A 25,360-nucleotide genomic window follows, 5' to 3' on the forward strand; every position below is an offset into this window, starting at 1 on the left:
GAAAAATTATAAGAGAATACTATGAACAAACTGGACAATCTAGAAGAAATGGAAAAATTCCTAGATACTCACACATTAAAACTCATACAGGAAGAAATACAAAATTTGAAAAGACCCATGCAGCAGAGAAATTGAATCAGTTATCAAAAATCTCCCAACAAATAAGAGTCCTGGGCCAGATGACTTCCCAGGGGAATTCTACCAGACATTTAAAGTAGAGTTAATATGTATTCTTCTAAAAATGTTCCAAAAAATAGAAATGGAAGGAAAGTTTCCAAACTCATTCTATGAAGCCAACATTACCTTGATTCCAAACCAGACAAATATCCCACTAAAAAGGAGAATACAGACCAATATCCCTGATGAACCTGGATGCAAAAATTCTTACTAAGATACTACCAAATCACACTCAACACTACATTAAAAGAATTATTCATCATGATCAAGTGGGATTCATTCCTGGGCTGCAGGACAGATATCAATGATATCTGCAAAGACAGATATCAATATTCACAGATCAATGTGATATAACACATTAAGAGAAGAAAGGATAAGAATGATATGATCCCATCAATAGATGCAGAAAACACATTTGACGAAATATAGCATTCTTTCTTGATAAAAAACCTCAAGAAGTCAGCAAAGAAGGAACATATCTTAACATCATAAAAGTCATATATTAAAGGCCCACAGCTAATATCATCCTCAATGGAGAAAAACTGAGAGCTTTCCCCTTAAGATCATGGAACACGACAGGGATGTCCACTCTCACCACTGTTGTTCAACAGAGTGTTGGAAGTCTTAGCCTCAGCAATCAGACAACAAAAAGAAAGAAAAAGCATCCAAATTGGCAAAGAAAAAGTCAAACTTTCACTTTTCACAGATGACACGATACTCTACATGGAAAACCCAAAAGACTCCACTCCAAAACTGCTAGAACTGATACATGAATTCAGCAAAGTAGAAGGATATAAAATCAATGTACAGAAATCAGTTGCATTTCTATATGCCAATAATGAAGCAGCAGAAAGAAAAGTCAAGGAATCAATCCCATTTACAATTGCACCAAAATACCTAGGAATAAATCTAACCAAAGAGGTAAAAGATCTGTATGCTGAAAACTATAGAAAGCTTATAAAAGAAATTGAAGAAGACACAAAATAATGGAAAAACATTCCATGCCTATGGACCGGAAGAAAAAATATTATTAACATGTCAATACTACCCAAAGCAATCTACACATTCAAAGCAATCCCTACCCAAATACCACCAGTATTCTTCACAAATGATCCTAAAATTTGTATGGAACCACAAAAACCCCAAATAGCCAAAGTAATTTTGAAAAAGAAAAACAAACCTGAGGCATCACAATCCCGGACTTTAACCTATATTACAAAGCTGTAATAATTAAGACAGTATGGTATTGGCACAAAAACAGACACATAGATCAATGGAATGAAATAGAAAACCCAGAAATGGACCCACAAATATATCACTGACTAATCTTCGACAAAGCAGGAAAGAGTAGCCATTGGAAAAAAGACAGTCTCTTTAGCAAATGGTGCTGAGGGAACTGGACAGCAACATATAGAAGAATGAAACTGGACAACTTTATTACACCATACACAAAAATAAATTCAAAATGGATGTAAAACCTAAATGTGTGACAGGAAACCTTCAAAACCCTACAAGAGAAAACAGGTAGCAACCTCTCTGTCCTCAGCTGAAGCAACTTCTTACTAGACACATCGCTGAAGGCAAGGGAAATAAAATAAAAAATCAGCTTTTGGAACCTCCTCATCAAGATAAAAACTGCACAGCAAAGGAAACAACCAACAAAACTAAAAGGCAACCGACAGAATGGGAGAAGAGATTTGCAAATGACATATCTGATAAAGGGTTAGTATCCAAAATCTATAAAGAATTTAAGAAACTTAACATATAAAAAACAAATAATCCAGTGAAGAAACAGGCAAAAGGACATGAATAAACACTCCTCCAGAGAAGACATCCAGAAGGCAAACAGACACATGAAAATATGCTCAACATCACTCATCATCAGGGAAATACAGATCAAAACCACAATGAGATACCACCTCACACTGGTCAGAATGGCTAAAATTAACAACTCAGGAAACAACAGATGTTGGCAAAGATGTGGAGAAAGGGGGACACTTTTCAACTGTTGGTGGGAATGCAAACTGGTGCAGCCACTCTGAAAAACAATGTGGAGTTTCCTCAAAAAATTAAAAATAGAACTACCCTACGACCCACAATTGCACTATACTAGTAACTTACCCAAAGGCTACAGGATTGCTGATTCCAAGGGGCGCAATGTTTTGTTTTTGTTTTTGTTTTTTTTTCAACGTTTATTTTTAGGACAGAGAGAGACAGAGCATGAATGGGGGAGGGGCAGAGAGAGAGGGAGACACAGAATCGGAAACAGGCTCCAGGCTCTGAGCCATCAGCCCAGAGCCTGACGCGGGGCTCGAACTCACGGACCGCGAGATCTTGACCTGGCTGAAGTCAGACGCTTAACCGACTGCGCCACCCAGGCTCCCCAGGGCGCAATGTTTATAGCAGTACTAACAAAAATAACCAAATTATGGAAGAGCCCAAATGTCCATCAACTGAGGAATGGATAAAGTAGATGTGGTACATATATACAATGGAATAGTACTTGGCGATATAAAAGAATGAAATCTTGCAATTTGAAACAACGTGGATGGAACCAGAGGGTATTATGCTAAGCAAAATAAGTCATTCAGAGAAAGACAGGTATCATATAATTTGACTCACATGTGGAATGTGAGAAACTCAATAGATGAACATAGGGGATGGGAAGGAAAAATAAGAGAAAAACAAAGAGGGCTTTAAACAATAAGAGACTCTTAAATACAGAGAACAAACTGAGAGTTGCTGGAAGGAGGTGGTGGGTTAAATGTGTGATGGGCATGAAGTAGGGCACTTTTCAGGATGATCACTGGGTGTCATATTTAAGAGATGAATCACTGGATTCTACTCTGGAAGCCAAGACTACACTGTATGTTAACTAACTTGCAAAAAAAAATATTCATGCGTGAGCTTATTTTGGAATCAGAGTTTTACATTTGTGTAGTAACACTCCTGTATAAATCCAAAGATTGGAAAGCTTTATTTCTGGATAATTATGAATGTCATTAAAATTTAAGAAATATTTCACAGTATAAAAATCACTAATATGATGAAATGATGGAGGTGAAAGCATGAAGGCATCATTTGCTCGTCTTTAATGTGATACCTGAAAGTAGCAGTTCCATGTTGCTATTGCTGAGTGTTGCATTGACTCTTCCAGTGGAAGCATTGAAACTAGTAACTGTCAAGGTCATGGGTTGCTTCCTTCCTTTGAAATTGTAAGAGCCTTTCCATATATAATTTTGGGCAAACACGTCATCAGGAACTGCAAACAGATTAAATACACACATTAATTTTATGGTGCCCTGTAAATATAAACATTAAATAGTGGGTTAGAGAATATTAGTTCAGTGAATAACGATATTTTGCTAAACAGACAATAATGTGACGTGTGTAATATAAAGTGAATTCTTCAGATTTATTTCGAGTTTTGGGGAATAAACCAAACCTAGGTTTGCCATAACCTAGGTTTGTAATCATACATGAGTCACCAATTAAAGATGGACAACACCAATTAAAGACATACACTTATATTCAGAACCAGCTAAACATCAAATTTACTTGTATTTGGTCTCCTTTAGGAACATATTTCTTTCAAAAGGAAGATAAAGTGATTTTACCAAGCCAAGTCAGTCTGCCTACAAGTCCCAAAAGGCCTTGTTTTCTCCTGGCACTGTGAATAGATTTTTCAGAGGAAGAGCATAGAGCTAACCCCCTCTTGCAGCATAGCCCTGAAAGACTGTCGGGAGTGGTGCTCCTTTGCCCCCCTTACACAATACTGAGTTCAGTTATTCCAATAATAGATGCTCCTGAGGAAGAACAGGGCTCCACCATATTGACAGCTTTGATTTTATAGGTATTTTTAGAAATAAAGGAATTGTCACTAGAAATTGCCCAACTCTCGTGGGAGAGAGAGATGAATTTGGTAGAATCAAATAACATTCTAAATGTTAGAAAACTTTCCTCTAAGTAAGAAATGCTCTTCATTTTAGATATATCCAAATAAGGCACTATATTTATATAAATTAGTTATGTAATATATAGTTATGTAACTCAAGAATGGCAAAGTCTACTCAGTTCCTGAAAAGAGGCTGAGAGAAGCTTCCATTAACCCTATACATGAAAATAAAGCACATCCCCCCCAAAGCGGCTATTCCAGGGAGCCATGCTTATTTCTGCAAGTGAGTGAATAACAGAGTAGGGAAAAGTCTTTTTTTTTCCTAACAAGTTATTGACAGTTTGTCACCTGCTCTTCTCTACACGCATCACACTTCTTATATCCCAGATCACAGAGACTGGGTTACATTCCCTGAATTCTACTCAACAAACGAAAATAACAAAACCACTGTAGACATAAAATACAGAAAATATAAACTATGGTCAAGAGTTGAATATTTTCTGAATATTCACCCAATGTGAGTTTTTTTCCTCTGGTAATTCAAAAGTAAAGTAGCTGAAAGACTAGAACTGCAGGCCCTAGAGTTAGGCTGTGGTATTTGAGCCCCCCCTGTGCGATTTATAAGCTGTGTGGTTTTGCACACAGATAAATGACTTATCTCTCTAAACCTATATTTCCTCCTAAGTAAAATGGGGTTGGCTTAGAGTTGTGAGGAAGGTTCAATGAGATAAGGAATGTGAAGTGTTTAGCTGAGTGTTAGTCACTGCCATTACTACTGCTGCTGCTACGATTATTCAGATTACCAGGAAGACTGTGGAGCTTTGAACTTACTACGCAACTGCTAATAAAATATATATTTAGCAGACACATAGTAAGTATAATGAATAATCCATGTTTCTGGCTTTGTGATCTTTGCAAAGTCATCCTTGTACTGGCACTCCCTTCCCAAACCTCAAAGAATACTGCGATGTACCTTCTAGGGGAATGCTATGCTATGTATGTATAGGCGAGTTTTATCTAAAACTTTGATACAGTGTATGAGTAAAAAGCCCTCGATATGTGGTAAGCATGTTAAAGTTTTTTGTAAAAAAAAAAAAAAAAAGTGTACCTAAAACGAGTTTACAGGAGGGAGTCATGAGCTATATGGGCCTGCACTAGAAAGACCTGGAATTTGGAGAAAATAGCATCTTCCCAGCAGAGGTAAGAGCAGGAGCAAGGGAGAAAGATATTCTAATGGCAGTGCCTAAAAAATAGTAGACGCCCTTTAAGTGTGGTTGTCTCTATGTTTATTTCCACCTGGACTGGACTGTGATTACTCTTTGCTCTCTCTGAACCTTTAAAGAAAATCTGTTATACCTGATGATCTTATCCGTGGTGCTTAGAGGAAATCCTGTTGGTTGAAGGAGATTAAAGAGAACCACAGTGGCAGGAGAAAACAGCAACAGAAAGAAGTAGGTAGTAGCAGCAGCAAAATATATTGCATCAGGTTTAATCATTGATGTGGTAGTAAATGTTTAACTAGTGGGTCTCCAGGAAAACAAAACTGATATGCAGTATTTGCTGATTTCCATAGTGTATATATTCCCATAATAACAGATTTCAACCTACTACCAATATGACATCACTGAATGCAAAGCTTGGAAGAATGCACAGAATTGTCTGTGCTGAACCTCTACCTGCGGGCTCCACAATGCCACTTCTACTCTCTACTTTTTGAGAAATGTAACTCAGGTTGGACAAAGCAGACACTATTTGGTTATTTATATTCCCAGGTACACTGGGAATGATAATACTTCTATGTTTAGTCTATTTTGAGATTTAGATATGAATGTGTATTTGGCAGTTCTTTGAAACTCTAAAATGCCATCCCACTATCACTGATGTGGATATCAATGAAAAGAAGACTAAGATGGCATGATCCTTTCTTTCAATACGTCCGAATTTAAACTTTACTTCACAGGCTTCATAGAATTGTTAAATGTAGCATCATGCTCCTGACTGACACAACTCCCAAGTACCATTTCTGTTATTTTGGAGTAATCTCATCACAGTGCCTCATGATTTTCAATTAAATGTTTCTAATGTTATTCCATTTAAGATAACATTCACCTTGAAGAGTTATAGATATTTTTACTCAGGTTAAAGAAATTCCTTTCCTCTTCCAACTTATGAAGCATCTTTTAAAATCATAAATAGGCGTTGATTTTATCAATTAGTTTCTGTGTAGGTATTGCGCTGATCAACATTGTTTGCATTTTAATCTCGTAATTCACAGATTACTTTTAAGGATTATTTAACATAAAAATGTTCCTGCATATCTATCATGAACCCAGTTTGGTTCTGATGTGCCATGTTTTGGTTATTCTGTTGGATTTTATAATTTTGGATTTGATTTGCCAAGATTTTACGTAGGATATTTTTATCTGTACATCTTGAGTCAAATGAGTTTGCAATTTTCCCTTTTGTATAATCTCTTTCTGAGTTATTAGAATTATGTTGGACTTACAGAATGAGTTTTCTTGACTAGAAGAGATTTTGTAAAATGGGATGATCTGTTCTGCTCCTTGCAAGTTTGGTGGAATTCATCAGGAGAGCCATAAGGACCTGTTTTTTTCTCTGTGGAAATAGTTTTCAACTTCTACTTTAGTTTTATAGGATCATTCAAGTTTTCTTTTCTAGGTCTGGTAAGATATTCTTTTCTAGCAATTTGTCCATTTATTTCGAGTTGACTGTTATTGATAGTTTTAATTAATATAATTATAATTGATCTAATCAATGCTAATGTAGTTATGTTCACATTTCCTTTTGTTATACTATTTAATATTTGTTTCTTTTGCGAGCAATCTTATCAGAAATTTTCCACTTTTTTCCCCCATAACACTACCTTTGGCTCTGTTTCTTCCATTGTGTCTCTTGGGGGGAGGGTTGTTAGTTCATTTTTATTATTGTATTTATTTTTCTGCTTTCTTTTGGTTATTCTGTTCTACTTTGTATATCTTCTTAACAAGGATACTTAATTCATTAGTTATGAGGCTTTCTTCTTTTCTAATGTAAGAATTTAAAGCTATAAATTCCCCTCACAACTTCGCTTTTGGTATACAGCCAAAGTTTTGATATTTAGATTTTTCAATATACCTAAATTCTAGGGTTATATAGTTTTTAAATTACTTCTTTAATTTAGGAGTTACTTATAAATATTGATTTAGATTTTTATTCTAAGTATTCAGAAATTTTTTAAATGGACCTATTTTCTTATCAACTTTTACTTGCATCATGGTCAGATATCAGCCCTGAAGGCTAATTTTGCTTTGAAATGTATGCATTTGTATATATTATTTAATATATAATCAATTGTTACACATATCCCATGTGCTTTGAATAAAATATATATTCTATAATTGTTTGATACAGAAATCTTTATGTATGAAAATTGGGTCAAGCTAATTAATTGTGTTGTTCTTCCATATTCTTTTTAACTTTTTTTGACTGATTTATTTATTGGTGACCATAGGTCATGTTTTGCCTGGGACAGTCCACTTTTACATTTGCTGTACTAGAGTTTTATTCAAAATACTTATCCACTACTAGATAAACCATCTCCCTCGGAAAAGTCTGCATTGATTGACCACTGTGGTTTTCTGACTCCATTGCTAAACTTACTCTCTTATGTTGACATATTCTCTGATTGCTTTAGTGACATTCAGTCTATTTCCACTGCACATTGAATAAATCAGTATTTCAGACTTATTTTTTTGTGGGTACTCCAGCTTTATAGCATGTACCTTGAGAACTTCTAAACACAACTAAAATTAGAACCTAATACTGTTTCTGGCTTAATGTAACTAGATCAAATCTATCTCCAAAGAGAACTTCTAAACACAACTAAAATTAGAACCTAATTCTGTTTCTGGCTTAATGTAACTAGATCAAATCTATCTCCAAAGTACAGATTAAATGCTGTCTTTAATTTTATTTGTAGCTTTTAATTTATAAAGTGTAAATAAAATACAGACTAATACTAAAAAAGCAGCTCTCATATACTGAGGTCTTACTATGGGCTAAGCACTTCACAATTCATTTTCATGAAGTTCATTTATAATAATCTAATTATGTTTCTTTTGCGTAGATTAAAAATGGAGGCTCAGATATATAACTTTTCTAAAGTCATAGCATAGGGGTTATATAACCTGGTAACTAAATTAAGGTTGTAGGACTTAAAAGACCATATTTTTAATGACTAAATTTAAAATTTTGTTTTTTAAATCAATAATTGAAAATAAATAGAAGATTTTGCTGAACTTTTGCTCTCATACCAAGTGTATTTGGTTCTTTTTTAAAAAATATATATTTAAAATTATATATAATATCTCATTTATCTAATTTTTGTTTTAATGTTTTAAATAAATCATTGCTGGGGAACCTGGGTGGCTAAGTTTAAGTGTCCAACTTTAGCTCAGGTCAGGATCTCACGGCTAGTGAGTTCGAGCCCTGCGTCAGGCACTGTACTGACACCTCAGAGCCTGAAGCCTGCTTCAGATTCCGTGTCTCCATTTGTCTCTGCCCCTCCCCTGCTTGTACTCTATTTCTCTCTCAAAAATAGATAAGCATAAAAATAAAAAAAATAAAGTATTGCCATTATAGTATAGTCGTTTTCAGATACTCCTGAAGGGATATTTTATAGAGAGAACTATAAGCATTATTTTTAGAATATTAGCATGTCTAATTCATAGTTTTTTCCATTATATATATATATATATATATATATATATATATATATACTATACTATATATACATATATATACATATATACATATGTATATACATATATAGTATATATTTCCATATATATATATATTTCCATATATATATTTCCATATATATATATATTTCCATTATATATACATATATATAATGTGTATATATATATATATAATGTTCACTTTGTCAAGAAAATAGTAGATCACTTTTAGAAATGATGACTTATAGAAAAACTACTGAAATTACTGACCACTTAGCTTTGGGCTGGGTGTTCCTAGAGCAGGTCTCGGATCTTTCACCAATATTTTGGAACCAGCTATAAAAAAAAAAAAAGTAGGTTTGCAGAAGTTAATATAATTAATAACACACAGTGATGCATTGTTCATTTTATTCTCAGGCATAGCATATAATTTTCTCCAAAATATCCTATTCATCCTAACATCTCAGTACCTACTCAACACTTTTGTTGTGCAGCCAACAACTTCAATAATTACCCCATTGTAGGCCAGGGGGATGAGGGAAAGATTAGTGCTGCTTTTTCATTTTAGGATTCTCTTATTTTAAATTCATAAACCAACATGCAAACAGTTGATTACAGCATGATAGCTGAAGGCTAAGGGTATGTTCCTGTTGCACAAAGGCAGAAATAATTTAGTAGGGTGTGTGTTAAAAAATAAAAATTTGTTAAGGTGACCCATGATGTTACAAGAAATTGGAAAGACTCAAAACTAAGGAGTTAATATTGAAGTTTTAAGCCAAATCAAAGGTAGTTCAAAGTAAGGAAATCATGTGGGTTGCTGCATGTCCCTGTAAAGTTATAGGAGCTATGACATTCAGTATATACGCAGTGAAGACTGTGTAAGGGGTCGTCTTCTCCCTTAGAACAATATAATGTCTTTAAAAGGTTTTAAGGGAAATAAGTCTGCTGCAGGAGTCCCAGTAGAGATAATGCTGAGTTAGCCTACCATAGTAGTGATGATAAACAGCAAAGTGGATAGATAAAAATGTTATTGAAATCCTGTTGGATTTAAATGGGCTTTTAATCTTTCAATCTCATGAAAAATTTAAAGCAAACTGAGAAGTGTTCTTGCTAAGAGAGTGAAAACATCTCAAAAAGGAGAAGGTCGTTAACATGTGTGAATGCTACAAGAGAAGAGGAATTAGAAGGGCTGAAAAAAAAAAAGGAAAAGGAATTTATTGATGACCTTATCACGAATTCTAGAAAAATTTCCTTTATTCCTTGTTCTGAACACATAACCCTTTGTCTCTGGTAAACTCACTACATCTTATTCAGATGGGGATTGTCCTGATGAAGCAGCAAGAGAAGTAGACACTCCTGGTCAAAATACTATATCACCCTAGCTGAATGACAGATTTGGAGGCAGGCTCCATTTAAAACTGATCAGACTCCTGAGTAGTGCTTTCCTGATCAAGAAGTTTTGGCAAAAACTCTTTCTAGCCAAAAGATAGCAGCCCAGCGATGCTGGAAGCAATTTTTCCTACTGTGGTAGGTTGAATAATGTGACCCCAAAATTCATGTTCACCAAGAATCTCAAAATATGGCCTTATTTGGTAATAGGGTCTTTGAAGATGTAATTAATTGGGGATCCAGAGGTGATTTAGTCCTGAAATCCAGTGACTGGTGTTCTTAAGAAGAGGAGATGGCATACAGAGAAAGGAAAGGATGCCACATGAAGATGGAGGCAGAAATTGCTGTGAGGCAACTTATGAACCAAGGAAAGCTGAGGATAGCCAGAAGCTGCCATAAACAAGAAAGAGATGAAGCATGACTGTTCCCTAAGGACTTCAGAGGGTGCATGTTTCTACCAACACCTTGATTTGGGGCTTCTGGCCTCCAGAACCGTAAGAGAATAAATTTCTGCTTTTTTAAGGTATCTGGCTTGTGGTGCTTTATTACAACAGCCCAGAAAGCTAATACACCTACCATGATTAAATAACTAGAAGAAGGAATAAAGAAGAGAAAACAGATCATAGAACAGAAACTATAAAAAGACCTCAATAATATTCCTGTGCCTCTGGATCCAGAAGTGCCTACCCTTGGAGTTGATTGACAAACTTCTCTAGTTCCTAAGCTAATCTGAGTTGAGTGTTTGTCTCCTGCATTTTAGGAAGGCTGAAATAGTATAACAGCTTCTGTCAAGAGCTTCTATAATGAAAACTTACCTTCACAAACAGGAACTTTTCCAGTCCAGGTGTTATCAGACCTACACACTCTATGTTCTGTCCCACCTGCCAAGAAGAAGCCAGGCTGGCAGGTATAAATGAGAGTATAGCCATGAGATGGAAGGTCCATTCCTACTACATTTGCATGAGCAGGAGTTTCTGGTTGTTTACAGCTGTGGGCTATATTAAGAAAAGAGAAAGATGTTCATTTTTTTTATATACATGTTAAGAAAATTCTGAGATAAGAGTAAAGATAAATACACCTTTGCATAGTTATTCTAATTTTTTCAAGGAAAATGTATCAATGTCAATATACATATTAATTTCATAGACTAGCATGTCCTAAGCAATCATCTGTGGAACACTGGTAGCTGTTAAAAGGTAAGCTGAGGGGGGGAAAAAACGTGCTGAGGATAATTAAGCTAATATATGTGTACTATATCACTATTCTAGACACTTACAATACACATTAGTATTTTATTTATTTTATTAAAAACGCTTTTGTTTTGTTTTAAGTTTACTTATTTGAGACAGAGAGCATGCGGGGTAGGGACAGAGAGAACAGGGAGACAGACAATCCCAAGCAGGCTCCAACATCATCAGCACAGAGCTGATGGGCTCAAGCTCACGAACCATGAGATCATGACCTGAGCTGGAATTAAGAGTTGGATGCTTAACTGTCTGAGCCACCCGGGCACCCCTGAACATTAGCATTTTAAAGGATGTAAGAGGTCCTATAGTAAGATACTTGTCAAAGTTTGACAAACTCAGATTTTCTATGCCAGTTTATGGAATATTATTTTATTATTTTTTTATATTTATTTTAAATTGTAAAAACATTTTCTAAAGTTAAATACAATCACAGCTCAGCATGTCATTCTGATATTAATATCTCCCAATGTAGAAAGTACAATTTAATAATTTTTGACATGTGAAATTTTCTGGTCATATTTTAGGTCCATAAGTAGCAGTGTTTTCATTCTTTTAATTTTTGTCTCCTTTTCTCCATGCTTCCTCCCACTCTTGATTCGCTATCTTGGTTCTATTTTACCCACTGATTTGCCATTTCTTGGCCCTGCCCCCACTTTACATGTTTTATGTCTTACAAATAACATTCCTTTTCTCAGAGATCGATGCTACAAGGAATTTTCTCCCTAAATCAGACAGCATTTCTGATCATTTTTTCCTGGATATGGATACTTAAAAGTTTGTCTCTGAAAAAAAAAGAAAGTTCTGTGGACAAATTTGTTTGGAAAAACAAATTTCCACCCCTTTCCCAATGGAGATTTACAAAACTATAAATAAGAGCTAACATTTTAAAATATTATCTGATAAACAGTTTGTTACATGTTTTATATTTAATATAATTCAGTTATTGACATTCAATACTTTGGGGGGGGATAATGCTAAAGATAAACAGATAGTCTGTCTCTACTACATTCTTAACTCTCACATTATGCACATAGTAGCAGTCTGAGATACTTTCAGTAACAGCTTTATTTAAATCCTATCCCATACTGAAGTCATCAAAGAACTTTGGTTTACTAAGAAATACCTAGTGACATCTCACACAGTTTCTAAAGTATGTACTCCACTGAATTCTCTGTTAAGGAATTCGGCTATATTTAAATTTCAGCCAACCAGGCATGTGACATGACTTCTCTGTGGAGTGTTCTGTGGCTTTTCAGTGAGCTGCGGGTCCACAGAGGCTCTCGTGATCAATTGAGTGGTTCTGAACAGGGCTAGAGTGAAGTCACAAGACTTATTCAGACTTCAGCAAATCCTAAAAGCTGGACACCATTCTAATGAGTATTTCTACTCCTGCTAACTCTTTATTGTTTTTCCCTGAGAGGCTCATGATTTTAAAAGATAGGAAAGGAGATAAAAAAAAAAAAAAAAAAAAAGAAAGTGGGAGGGAAAGAGATAAGTAATTCACCAGCTGAAACTTATTTCTAACTGCAAGTCAGAAAAGACAGCTTCATGACCTTGGGTTTTGTTCTTTAATCTGTACAACAAGTGCTCTCAATTTAGGGTCAGTGCACATTTAGAAGCTCCAGGAAAGCCTGAAATAGTATTCAAATTTTTGGTCAAGATGTTCATGTGTATTTCCTTCCATGAATGTTTCTATCTTTCTCATTCTCAGAGGGTTTCAGAAGTGATGAAAGATTAAGAGGCACTAAGTTGGAGCCTCCTCAGTGCACTTCAGATTCATAGGTGCAGATCTATGCATTGATAAACTAATAATCATTTAAAATTACCAGATGGCCAAGCTGAACACAATTAAAGAGCTTTTCAAGAAAGAACAAAATTGTGCCTCGTGCCTTCTTACTTCTTTAAAAAGAATGCTCCTTAATTGGCATTGGGATTATGATACAGTAATAAAGTTTTATTTTACAGCAATAAAGTAATATATGTAAATTATGTTCTATCATAATCTAAAAAAATCCACGTAATACATCTTTTGTGTAGATACAGATTTATTTCCCATGTGTAAGAATTCTGATCTGTGGTAAGTATAACTTCATACCCACAGTACTTACGTATGCACTCAGGCTGAATTCCACTCCATGTGAGGTCGGGAAGGCAAGTACGTGTTGTAGACCCTTGAAGAAGGTGTCCTTTTTTGCAATGAAATTGCACAACACTTCCTACCTATAGCAGATTTCAGAGAAAAAAAAAAAACAAACATACCAATGCAACTTCAAATATGGCAACACATAGAAAAAACCTTGGATGAGAAAATGCTTTCAAAAGAAATTCTGCATGGTGAAAGCTGGAAGAAAAAGATATTTAAAACTGATTTAAAATAAATTGGGGAAAAATCAAAACTAAGGATAAATTTACATCTCTTTTGTACATATCATTGTCAAATATTTAAGTATCCAATGCTTGTATAGGTGCCAAACATGTTGCCATGGTCGTTTAAAGAAAATATATAAGATATTAAAAGTCAATAAGCTACATGTGACTACAAGACTGACAGAGAGTTAAATAAAGATAAAAAAAATGGATGAAGTTAGAAAGGGAAATAAAGATAACTAACAGTGTAAGAGGCAAATGAATATGGAAGACAGTAAATGCAATATGAGATTAGATGCAAATGTGTTTACTGAAGGTTGGGATTGTAAAAAATACACACTGGAAGACAAGCAAAGTTTGCACTAAGTTTTAAGGATGTGAAATTTAGATAGAAACATAGAACACGGCTCTCAAAGTGTGGTTCCCAGACCAGTAACCTCAGTGTCACTAGAAATACAAATTCGGGGACCTTACTTACTCCACACCCACTGAATCAGAAACTCTGAGTAGGGGACCAACAAGCCACATTGTAACAAGTCCTCCATGTGATTTTAATGAACAATAACGTTTGAGAACAACTGATGTAGAAAAGATAAGAACATGATGAGAAAATGCAGAAAGGTTAAAATAGACATCATATAGTTCAGGAAAAAAGAAAGTACGTTTGGTTGATTGGCATGGATACTTCACATGGTGAGCTGAGAAGTTGAGGGGAGGTAAAGCGGGAAGCAGTGAGATCCAGAAAAACAAAAAAAAAAAAAAAAAAGGAAAAAAGAAAACAGACCCCAGAAATGTGTATGTGGTTTTAACTCTGGATCTGATCTTGCTTGAATAAGCTATATTTCCTCTTTGAGACTTAATCTATAAATAAAGATGGTAATATTATTTGTCTTGAGATTTGTTTTAAGAATTAAATGAAATAGGGCATATAATCTACTCCATACACGGATGGCACATAGGTTTTAAATAAATCCTAGCTTTAATTATTAAGTCAAAGACGTAAGTAAGAATCCATTTCTGAAGAGTCTCAAATGGTAGGCCATGGCATTTAAAATCTTTTTTTAATGAAAACATAAAGTTGCTAGAGCTCTCAGAGCAAGAAAAATTTGTGTTGAAAATATCATCTTTGGAAAATTAACTTAGCCACTGCATAAAGAAACTACTCAGCAAAAAGAATGACAAGCAGCGATTTAATCATGAGGCCAGCCCTACTGGATTAGATTTGAATGGCTAAAAGCTGAACATGTGGGAGTAGACCTGGGAAGGACGTGGTTAGCTCAAACTACATTACAGGAAAAAAATCATCAAGATTTATTAAATGATTACAGCTGGAAGACAAGGGGAGGGATATTCAGTGTTTGCCACTTCAGCCTTCCCCAGCAAACTGGAGTCTGAGAGTGATCAGCCATCCTCTTAGCACTTTTCACAAACACCCTGTTTCCTTCCTTCCCACTTAGTTCCTACTTGCACTTGCTAAAACAACATGAGGCTGAGCTTAAGGTGACATAATTTGATCCAAGATCCCATTTGGACCTCGAGACCAGCTAAATGCTACCATTTCTCATATTCTCATTATAACCCAGAATGATGCTATACAAGAAACATTCCATTCCAATGGTTGCTCTCTGATAGCAACACTTATTCTCTCAGTTATCTTACATCTTCTCTTCCAAGACATCCTCACGATAGCCTTGAGATCTCTTACCCCCCTCAAGGACGCATTTTGTCCAGGGCCACTACACCGTTCAGCTCCAGGGAGTATTGTGCACCCTGAATTCAACATAAATGAAGTCCTTCAAATTGTGCTCCAGGACATGCAGTTCACATACTCTGAAGTTGTGCAAGACGGTGCTGCATGGACTAGTCAATTTCTGTTTTGTCGTTGTTGTTTGTTCATTTTTCGGAGAGAGAGGGAGAGAGAGAACAGGGAGGGGCAGGAGGTGCGGGGGGGACAGAGGATCCAAAGTAGGCTGTGTCCTGCCAGCAGAGAGCCCAATGCCAGACTCCAGGTCACAAACAGTAAAATCATAACCTGAGCCAAAGTTGGATGCTTAACTGACTCAGCTACCCAGGTGCCCTAGGAGTAGTCCATTTCTTTTTTTTTTTTTTAATTTTTTTAAAGTTTATTCATTTTTGAGAGACAGAGCATGAGTGGGGAAGGGGCAGAGAGAGAGGGAGACACAGAATCCGAAGCAGGCTCCAGGCTCTGAGCTGTCAGCACAGAGCCTGATGGGGGGCTCGAACCCACGAACTGCGAGATCATGACCTGAGCCGAAGTTGGACGCTCAACCTCCAGTCCATTTCTTATATGGACTAGTTTATGTGACTCAAGAGGTAGATTTTGCAATTCTGTCCTTCAATCAAACTGGTTTTACGCAACCCATCACCTCCACCACTCTAGCAATCCTACTTTTAGGCTCAAACTCAGTTAATGTTGCCACCTTCCACTCATGAATCTCCCCTCATTCAATTTACCACCAAATACTGATAATTTTACTTCCTAAATCTTTCACAAACTGCCCCCTTCTGTCTTTCTCCACTTTTATATCCTGTTTTAGTCCTCCGTATCTTTTCTACAGGTTTGGTTCCCAGATTGTAGCAGATATCATAATTAGGAGGACTTTCCAGAACACAGATAGCTGAGCCTCCCTGGAGAGTTTCTGACAGGGTAGATGTGGGGGAGGCCCAGAATCTGTATTTCCCACAATTTCCTAATTAATACTGCCACCGCTTGGTCAGGGGCCACACTTTGAGAACTACTGTCATAATTATAATTACAATAATCATAACTACAATTGTGATAATTATATAACTTGTTTCCATTTCTCCAATCTTGACCACAATTAAATTTATTTTCGACACTAAAGTCAGAATAATCAACATGAAAGTGTGACCTCCGCATTCTCCTTCTTAAAATCTTTACTGCTTATCACCCATAGGTTAAGTTACATTGTATTAGCTTGTCAAATAAAAGCCTCCATATCCTGACCACAGCCAATCCCTCTGGTTTCTTCATTGACCACTTACTTTTACTCAAATTGTACTCTTATAACAACAAATTTTTATTGTTCCCTTAATGCATGCATATTTTCATGCTGTTTACCCTGCATGAAATGTCTTTCCCAACTTTCTTTTCCTAGCTCTTATCCTAAAAGATTTATCTGAGACAACATTTTTAGAAAGGCTTCCCTGTAGCAACAGAGTAGGAGAACTTTTTTTATGTCCTTCCTTAGCAACTTTCAAAGTTACCAATGTTATCATCTATCCTATAAAGTCACCCACACACTAGAAGTTAGCTTCTCTAGGTTAGGGACTGTGTTACTCCCTCGTGCGCACCAAGAGCTCTTGAAAATGGTAAATCAACTGAAGGAATGGGGACTAATAATTTAATTTTACAAAATCAGTTGATTACCTAGCTTAAGATTTAACATATTGGGGCACCTGGGTGGCTCGGTCCGTTAAGCCCTCAACTTCGACTCAGGTCATGATCTCGTGGTTCCTGAGTTCGAGCCCCTTGTCGGCTCTGTGCTGACAGCTCAGAGCCCGGAGCCTGCTTCAGATTCTGTCTCCCTCTCTCTCTGCTCTTCCGCTGTTCACACTCTGCCTGTCTCTCTCTCTCTCTCTCTCTCTCTCTCTCTCTCTCTCTCTCTCTCTCAAAAATAAATAAAGGTTAAAAAATAAATTAAAAATAAATTAAAACTAAAAAGATTTAACATGTCTATAGTTTCTTTACATACAGGGATATCCCTTCTACACTTTACATAGCATGAAGCTAAATCACTGTTTATTCTTTGAGGAGTACATTTAAGCTGCTTCATTAAGACTTGATGATCATAAGATATAAGAAACATGTGGGATTACAAAGCCTTTTTTTTTTTTTACTTGTAAGACTTTTCCCCTTATTTCTGTAAACTTTTCTGAAGTCATCATAAATACTGCTTTAGATATTAACCAGATACCAGAGATGTAAAGTTTAAAGACTTTCTATATGTCACTAATACATGTAATAACTAGTTTTGTCAAATTCACACATACTTATACCAAATATCTAATATAACTAGAATTAAAGAACTTTTCTAATTAATTTTTTATTCAGAATTTATTATAGTTAAATAAATTACCAGAATTTTCTCCAAATAACAGTGCATTAATAGACACATTTTTAGTTATTAGCCCACTAAATAGTATATTTTATATAGCTCTCCATGCTTTTCCAACTAGTGATGTTATATCCTTCTGATTCTAATTTAACTTCTAATGTGAATAATATAATTTGGCTACCTTTGGGAAAAATAATTTTACATTATCCAATTCAAAAAATTCTTGAAAAAATAATTTAGGCACAATTTTCTCACCCATATTTACTAATAAAAAGTGCTCTGGATAACCAATTATATGCAATGTAAAAACATGGAATATTATTTTTATATCAGGAATTAAAAATTATCCATTTATGTTTTAATTGCAGCCAGTGTTTAAATAAAAATGAAGTTGGATGCAAATCGCACATTTTGTACAAAAGCATTATAAAATATTAAGACATGTCTACTTGGTAAATATAATTTATCTTCTTTAATTCCTTATTTCTTTTATATGTTACATCTTAGTTTCTAAACTGTGAAGTTTAGATAGCTAATCAAGGCATAATAGAAATTTTGTATAAATTTAGAACACTCTAAGTAAGATCTTTCTCTTCCATGATATTTCATAGCAAATGACTCCTGCTTTCCTAGAACTTCCATCACTGTATTTATTTGTGTCTGATTTTTAACATCACGTATTAAAGATATCTATTTGATATATATTTATATAACACACATATATATGGCTTTACAATTTATAGGCTTCCTCTGTAATATATCTTAACAACCATTTTATATTTATATTTTTTACTCTGTGCTTATGTTAAACATTGTATCCAAGAAAAAGGGAAGTAGCTTCTAGTAAAAGACACATAGATTTTGATTAATAAAATTGGAGTAAAAGGAAAGGACCATAAAAATGAAGGGATGAAAACATATGCATAAGATAAGATCCAAGGAGTTTTCATTGAGCATCAATTTTGGCCCTGAGCTTCCTGGTTTAAAAAGTTTTTGAATTTTAGATTATACTATAAGTTTGTATTAAAAAATTATAAGTTTTTAATTTTAAAAATTGGATTTGGGGGCACCTGGGTGGCTCGGTAGGTTGAGCATCTGACTCTTGATTTTGGCTCAGGTCATGATCCGATCCCAGGGTTGTGGGATTGAGACCCATGTTGGGCTCCATGCTGAGTGTGGAGCCTGCTTGGGATTCTCTCTCTTCCCCTGACCCTCTCTTCCACTTGTACCCTCTCTCTCTCTCTCTCTCTCTCTCTCTCTCTCTCTCTCAAATAAAATAAATAAGTAAAATGAATTTGATTTTATGAGATTTGTGTTTGAAAATGCATGGCATCAAAGTCATCATTTCAAAGTAATAAAACACTATAACGTTTGCCCCATTCAATGTACTTATGTACTAATTTCGATTATAAACTAGAAATCATACATCATCACCATGGTCATTTTGGTAGGGCTAAATATCTTAGTGTTCAATATCTTGGGCTTAAATATCCAAGAGTCAGTTTATAAACATTTCACATTTATAATAACTTTAATGTTACAAGTCTTAACTACTAATGATGTGTCTTCCAAAACCTGTATCTCAATTTAAAGAGTAGTATGGCAGTTAGTGAAATATGTGTTTGGAATTTACTCCATAATTAATCTAGATGTTGTATCAATCACTTTGACAGCTACTCCCTTCACTACCAATCTATTTTTAGCCAAAAATTATTCCAACTATATTTTAGATATAGGAGAAACTATGTTGGGTACCTTTTTCAACACTGGAGTATTTGTCATCTCTGGCAACAGGTGATATATCCTTATATGTTAATAATTATGGCTGTGTCCAAAAAACTAATATATAAATCCATATAGAAAAAGAGTAAATAAACACACCGAAGAAAAAAAATCAAGAAAATGATTTGAGAGCCTGTGTAATTCATCACTTTCCCCCTTCTCTTATTCCTCTCAGAAGTGAGCTTTCTAACAGCTGTAATTTTACTTAAGTCACTGCTGACCTGATCAAATCATGCGTAGATACAAAAGTTGAGACATCCTGATTCTTTCTCTAGAAATCTGGAACTGAGATTGAGACACAATCATTTTCTGTATGTGGCTGAAATATAATTAGAAAAATGTACCCTTGGCTATAACGTCAATTTGCAGACAGAAAATCAAAGTAAGCAAACACAGAGTAGTGGAAAACACTGAGTCCTGGTGCCCAGTTCCTAGATTCTGGGCTTGATGGGTCTCGCCTGGATCCCTTTTCTTGGAGTCTTTGGGGGTGCCTTGGGGTCCCTTTCTTAGGGTCTACCTGCACATAGTTTATAATGCTTTTAGTCTTAAGCTAGTTCAAAATAGCTTCTGTTAACTTGCAAGCAAGAGTTTTCTCAACCAATAAAGATGGCTTTTCCAGGATTCTATTTAGAACCTACCAATATTTTAATATTAGTGAGAATTATATAAACTTTTAACATTTCCATTGGTTCTATACAGATTTAGTAAATATATTTAAATATGTATAGACACACACACACACACACACACACACACACACACACACACACACCAGTCACATGCATGTAAGAAAGTTATGTCCCTAATTTAACATACTCAGTACATCATTTATAATTTTTATAAAGATTAATGTAATTATGTAGAGAGTTTATCATTTTTAAAATCTAGTCTATTCATATTTATCTAAGTAGAATATGATGATCCAATGAATGTTTATTAGCTAAATAATATGAATTCAGGGTTAGGTTAACTTTGGAATAATATTTTTCAATGGTTATAATAGAATTCTTACAATGCAGAGTTAATGATTCTATTCATTTCATTAGACTACTATACTAAACTCATTCTTACTCATTTCCATTCTCATTATTTCAAAGGGTATTTATTAGAAAGGACTCCTACTCTTCAAAAAATCACCTGATTTAGTACACAGACACTAACATCAAAATTCTGTATTCTCTCAGGTATTTTCATTGACTTGCTCTGTGATCAAAGCCAAATCAAATTCCTTTCCAGTGTCTTCATCTATATGATGAGGACTAATGCTCTTTAACTAGTTGTCCATTTTTCAGGATTTATTTAGATCAATTGATAAAATCTTTTATAAAGATATGAACCTAAAGTTTTCTAAAAATACCACATAATAGAGACTGGGACACTTTTTTAGTACACTTTTATATTATGTAGACAGGCCTGAGGCAAACCAGAAGAATTGGAAATGCTATCAAATCAATGTTCATACTGTGCCTGGACTGTCGATAATGGAAACTATTTTTAGCAACAAAAATATGGCAACTTTGATGAGTACTTCCTTTAGAAATGGATGTTTTTCAGGTTCCCATTGAGCTTCACACAAAATAGTACAATTTAGAAAACCCCGAAACACAAGGCAATTGGGTAATATGTATATTGGCTATTTCCTTGTGGAGTCACTATGCACTTTGGCTCCTGTTAGGCCCCTGTAATGAAAAACCTGCTGAATCTCTACATAAAATCTAAACTGGAAAAAGAGAAAATAAGAAAGTCAGCCACACAAGACTGGGCATGCTAAAGAATTCCACTGTAACAAACCAACTATGTGGCTAAATATAGGTTAAATTATTTTCTCAGACATTTCCCATAGCAGTGAAAACACTTAAAAATAGTTAGGTATTATATGCATATTATAAGAGAAACATGTTTTAGTCTAATTGCTTTATTAAATAACCACATTTTTATATATTCGTTCTTTAACATCTTTTATCTTTACTTTTCCTCACTCCTCTACATCATCCTTTAGAATTTACTCATTTATCCCCTCACTTATTCTCATTTACCCCTTTCTTATGTACTACTGTCGATTTTTCTTATGCTCACAGCTATCTTCAATGTTTCTTTTATTTTATCCTCATAATCACTTATACTATTTTCTTAAACCATATTTTTCTTCTCCTAATCTCCTTCTACGTTCATGCTTTTTCTGCCATTTACCTTTTTATGTTTATGAATACAGCTATAAGCATGATGTTTTTCTGTTTGTGCCAACAGGATTATATGTGCATGAATCAAAGAAGCCTTTTGATCTAGTTTTATAGTGCATAGAAATATTTATTTAAAGTACTCACTTGAAATCCAAATGTATTATTCTGAGACCCGTGCCTTGGGACTCCTGGATTTTCACACGAGGTCCGCGTAGGTTCTAAAATAAAGATTATAAACGTAATATTCCTTTAAAACTTATAATTATATCTAATCTATATTCCTCTCATACAAAACAATTTTGAGTGATCTGGGGCTCAATGAAAGGACCAGGGGTAATAATAAAGAATATAAATCTAATAGCATCACTCCAGACACAGAAGTCTGCTAATCTTAAAGCAAGAATTCAGGTGCACTGCATTTTACATGAATTTTGCAGTTCTTGAACTTTGAACCCTTCTAACATAAAAGCACTTGACATCCAACTCACTGTGGATGAAAAGTGAAGGAAAAATGAAGGATATGAAAGAAGAGCACATGCATAAAACATTTGTTTAGGGAATTTGCTAAATTATAATCTAGGTAGCATAATATTCCCCTCAAGAAGCAAAAGTTTTTCCAGAAACAGGCTTAGTTATTTTCATTTTTCATGGACACCTATAGGAGATTCAGATATAAAAATGGTAGCACTAGTAGTCTCTAAATTGGCTAGTTTGTATGACAGATTATTTGGTTGGTTTACCAAATGTGGCATTTAATTTAAGATTACAGAAATGTGCTTAAAGCCATTTTGAAATCGGTGTACCTTTTTAAAATTTTTGGAGCAAGTTTCGTGTCGTTTGAATAAGATAAATTAGCTGTAAAAATATATACAAAATTTGTATACAAAAATGCTAGTACTTACTTCTATTAACCTGAGAGGTTTTTTTCTTTCTCATTTTAGTGATAAACAAGAAATTATTTTGAGTGTATCTTCAGGAAGTTTTAAATGCTAAATATAACATCATATGTTTTAACTGTGTTCATTTTCAACGCCTTCTAATTGCTTCTGTATTTTACATTTATTTTTCATATGTAGTCACCCCTAGTTTATTCAATGTAACTAGTATCCAATAATTCCAAAATTACTAAGAATAATCAACCTTTAATTAATATTACCTATGCAGTGAGGTGACGAACCACTCCAAGTGCCATCTGCTTGACATATTCTGGTACTCGATCCCACTAATATGAAGGGAGAATTGCAGCTAAAAGAAACCTCTGACTGGTATATGAAACTTTTGCCTTCTCTTTTTCCTTGGGCAGGAATACCAGGGTCACCGCAAAATTTTGCTGGAAATGAAAAGAAAATTATAACAAAGATTTAGGATTCATCAGAGCAACAGTTTAGAAAAATGATGAAAATAACTGGGATATTGAACTATAGTGACAGGTTATTCACGTTAATGTGCCCCACAGAATTTTTTTTAGCTTCTATGTGATATATATTGAATGTATGACTCAGCATGATATGTTTAAAAATAGTCTGATTGAGATGTTTTCCACCTAGGAGACCACCTAAGCAACTATAGAATTTTTTTGTATTTTTGTTGTTGTTTTGTATTGACCAGAATCAAACCACATCGTTGTACAAATCATTTGCAGAGTTGGCGTATACTTCTGAAAAGGCATGTGATTCGCAGATAGTTCTGTCGGAAGGAACCAGTGGTCTAGGCTGTGCTCTCCAGATTGTTCTTTCTTTTTATATGCGTATAACAGGTACACTTCTTTGTTCTGCTGTACTCTGTTGAACACTCAGAGCACATATCCCAGTATTTTGTTGTCTTCCTCTTTGAAGCATTGTGGGGGATTTTTGAGTGTCTTTTAAAGAGTAAAGAAGCCCTGTACAGTCCAAATCTATACAAAACCAAGGAATCTCAAAATTCCACAACAACTATTGAAAATACCATCCTGGCAGAGTTTCTAAACAAATAGAATGGATTATTGTGTCCGTCATATAATTCCCAACAACTAAAAGAACTTATTCTAAGTTTTACGTACTTGGACTTATCAGTCAACAAAATAAGATTCCTTCCCTTGTGGAGTTTATGCATTTGTGAGGGAAGCAAACAAAAAAAATAAACATAGTAAGTAAAAAAGATAGTATGTGGGAAGGCAGGGAGTCATCTGTGGAGAAACAGTGTGGAGAAAGGAGATTTGGACCAACTTATTTGTGGATGTGATAGATGGTGAGAGATAAGGCGTAGGTTTTAAACAAGGTGACCAGGGTGTCTGTCATTGAAGGAAGATTTGGAGGAAAGGAAGCAGGCAGCCATGCGGATACCCCAAGGGAGAGCATTCCAGCTAGAGGAAACAGTGTTGCCAAAGCCCTATGCTGGAGCATGTCTAGCATGTGAAGGAAGCCTAAGGCCAGTGACGCTGGGGCAGAGTGAGCACGCAGAATGGAGGCAAAGATATCACAGCCTTTCAAGTTTTCATTGTAGTAGAAAATACATGACATACATTTTCCATTTTAATGATTTTTAACTGTACTTGGTTTTTAAATTTGCAGATCTAGCACCGAAAGCTTATTTCCTATAAGGCAAACAAACGGTAACATCCAAATATTTTTCAGTATAAACACTCCCTTAAAATGGTGCATTATCCAAACCAAAGATGTTTTTGAGGCTGAACGCGGACCTTTAACTGGGTAGGACATCTACCAGGACAACAGGAATCACCGAGGAACGCTCCAGGCAAATAGGAATGGATAAATACTCTAAAAACAGAACACTTTAGTTTTAGCTCAGTGTTCAAAGAAAGCTGTTTCCTGAAATTCAAGACTCCAGGAGAAACCTGAATTTTCAAACCTCTTTTTTAGGAACTTCTTTTTTTTTCTTTTTAAAACAGAAGTAAAAGTAATTATTAAATAAATATTCAACAACATAAATTTAGGGGAAATTGTCAGAGTAAAGCAACAGGTAAACATTTGTTTACTGTGCTTTGCTTTAATTTTCAACATTTCCTGGATATTATGAATCTTTGTGCTAGTTGGCTTCTAAGCATTTCTAGCAATATAGCATCAAATCCTAAAGGCCAGGGTCTTCGTCTTATTAATCTTTGTAACTTTAGCACATGTTGAAGTCAACGGCTATTTCTTCAGCAGAGATTACCAGTGAGCTTTTCACCTTAGCAATCATTTCTATTGCCAAGTTATTTCGTAACCTACTTCTGAAGAGTTTGTCTTGCATATTTCTGCTGGGTCATTCATCTCAGAAACTTATCTGTATTCAACAAAAGAGGGAGACGCAACCACATAAACTCCTCACTCCTGCTCCCTACCCCCCCCCCCACTGTGTTATTATTCTGTTGTTTTCTATCTGTGGACTTTCATGTACTAAAACCAAACAACCTATTGGTGTCCAGCTTAGAGGCTTAAATCAACAGGATTGATTTTCAGAAGGGTTCAGTTCACAATGACGTAAACTTTAAGATCAAAGGACATAC

The 25,360-nt window shown here is 35.0% G+C and overlaps 1 protein-coding gene across 7 annotated transcripts in view; it reads right to left on the reverse strand.

The window, feature by feature from the left end:
- Window positions 1-25,360, reverse strand: part of CSMD3 (CUB and Sushi multiple domains 3) — a 1,245,869-nt gene that overhangs the window by 16,464 nt on the left and 1,204,045 nt on the right. For all 7 annotated transcript variants that reach the window (XM_045049906.1, XM_019823045.3, XM_019823042.3 and 4 more), the window contains 6 exons: window positions 23,033-23,206; window positions 22,021-22,094; window positions 13,556-13,667; window positions 11,016-11,195; window positions 9,082-9,147; window positions 3,281-3,439 (listed from right to left, as the gene is read on the reverse strand). In XM_045049906.1, coding sequence (XP_044905841.1) covers window positions 3,281-3,439; window positions 9,082-9,147; window positions 11,016-11,195; window positions 13,556-13,667; window positions 22,021-22,094; window positions 23,033-23,206 — 765 coding nt within the window. The remainder of the gene's footprint in view (window positions 1-3,280; window positions 3,440-9,081; window positions 9,148-11,015; window positions 11,196-13,555; window positions 13,668-22,020; window positions 22,095-23,032; window positions 23,207-25,360) is intronic.

Source organism: Felis catus, chromosome F2 (genome assembly GCF_018350175.1).
Source record: "Felis catus isolate Fca126 chromosome F2, F.catus_Fca126_mat1.0, whole genome shotgun sequence".
Classification (NCBI taxonomy): Eukaryota; Metazoa; Chordata; class Mammalia; order Carnivora; family Felidae; genus Felis; species Felis catus.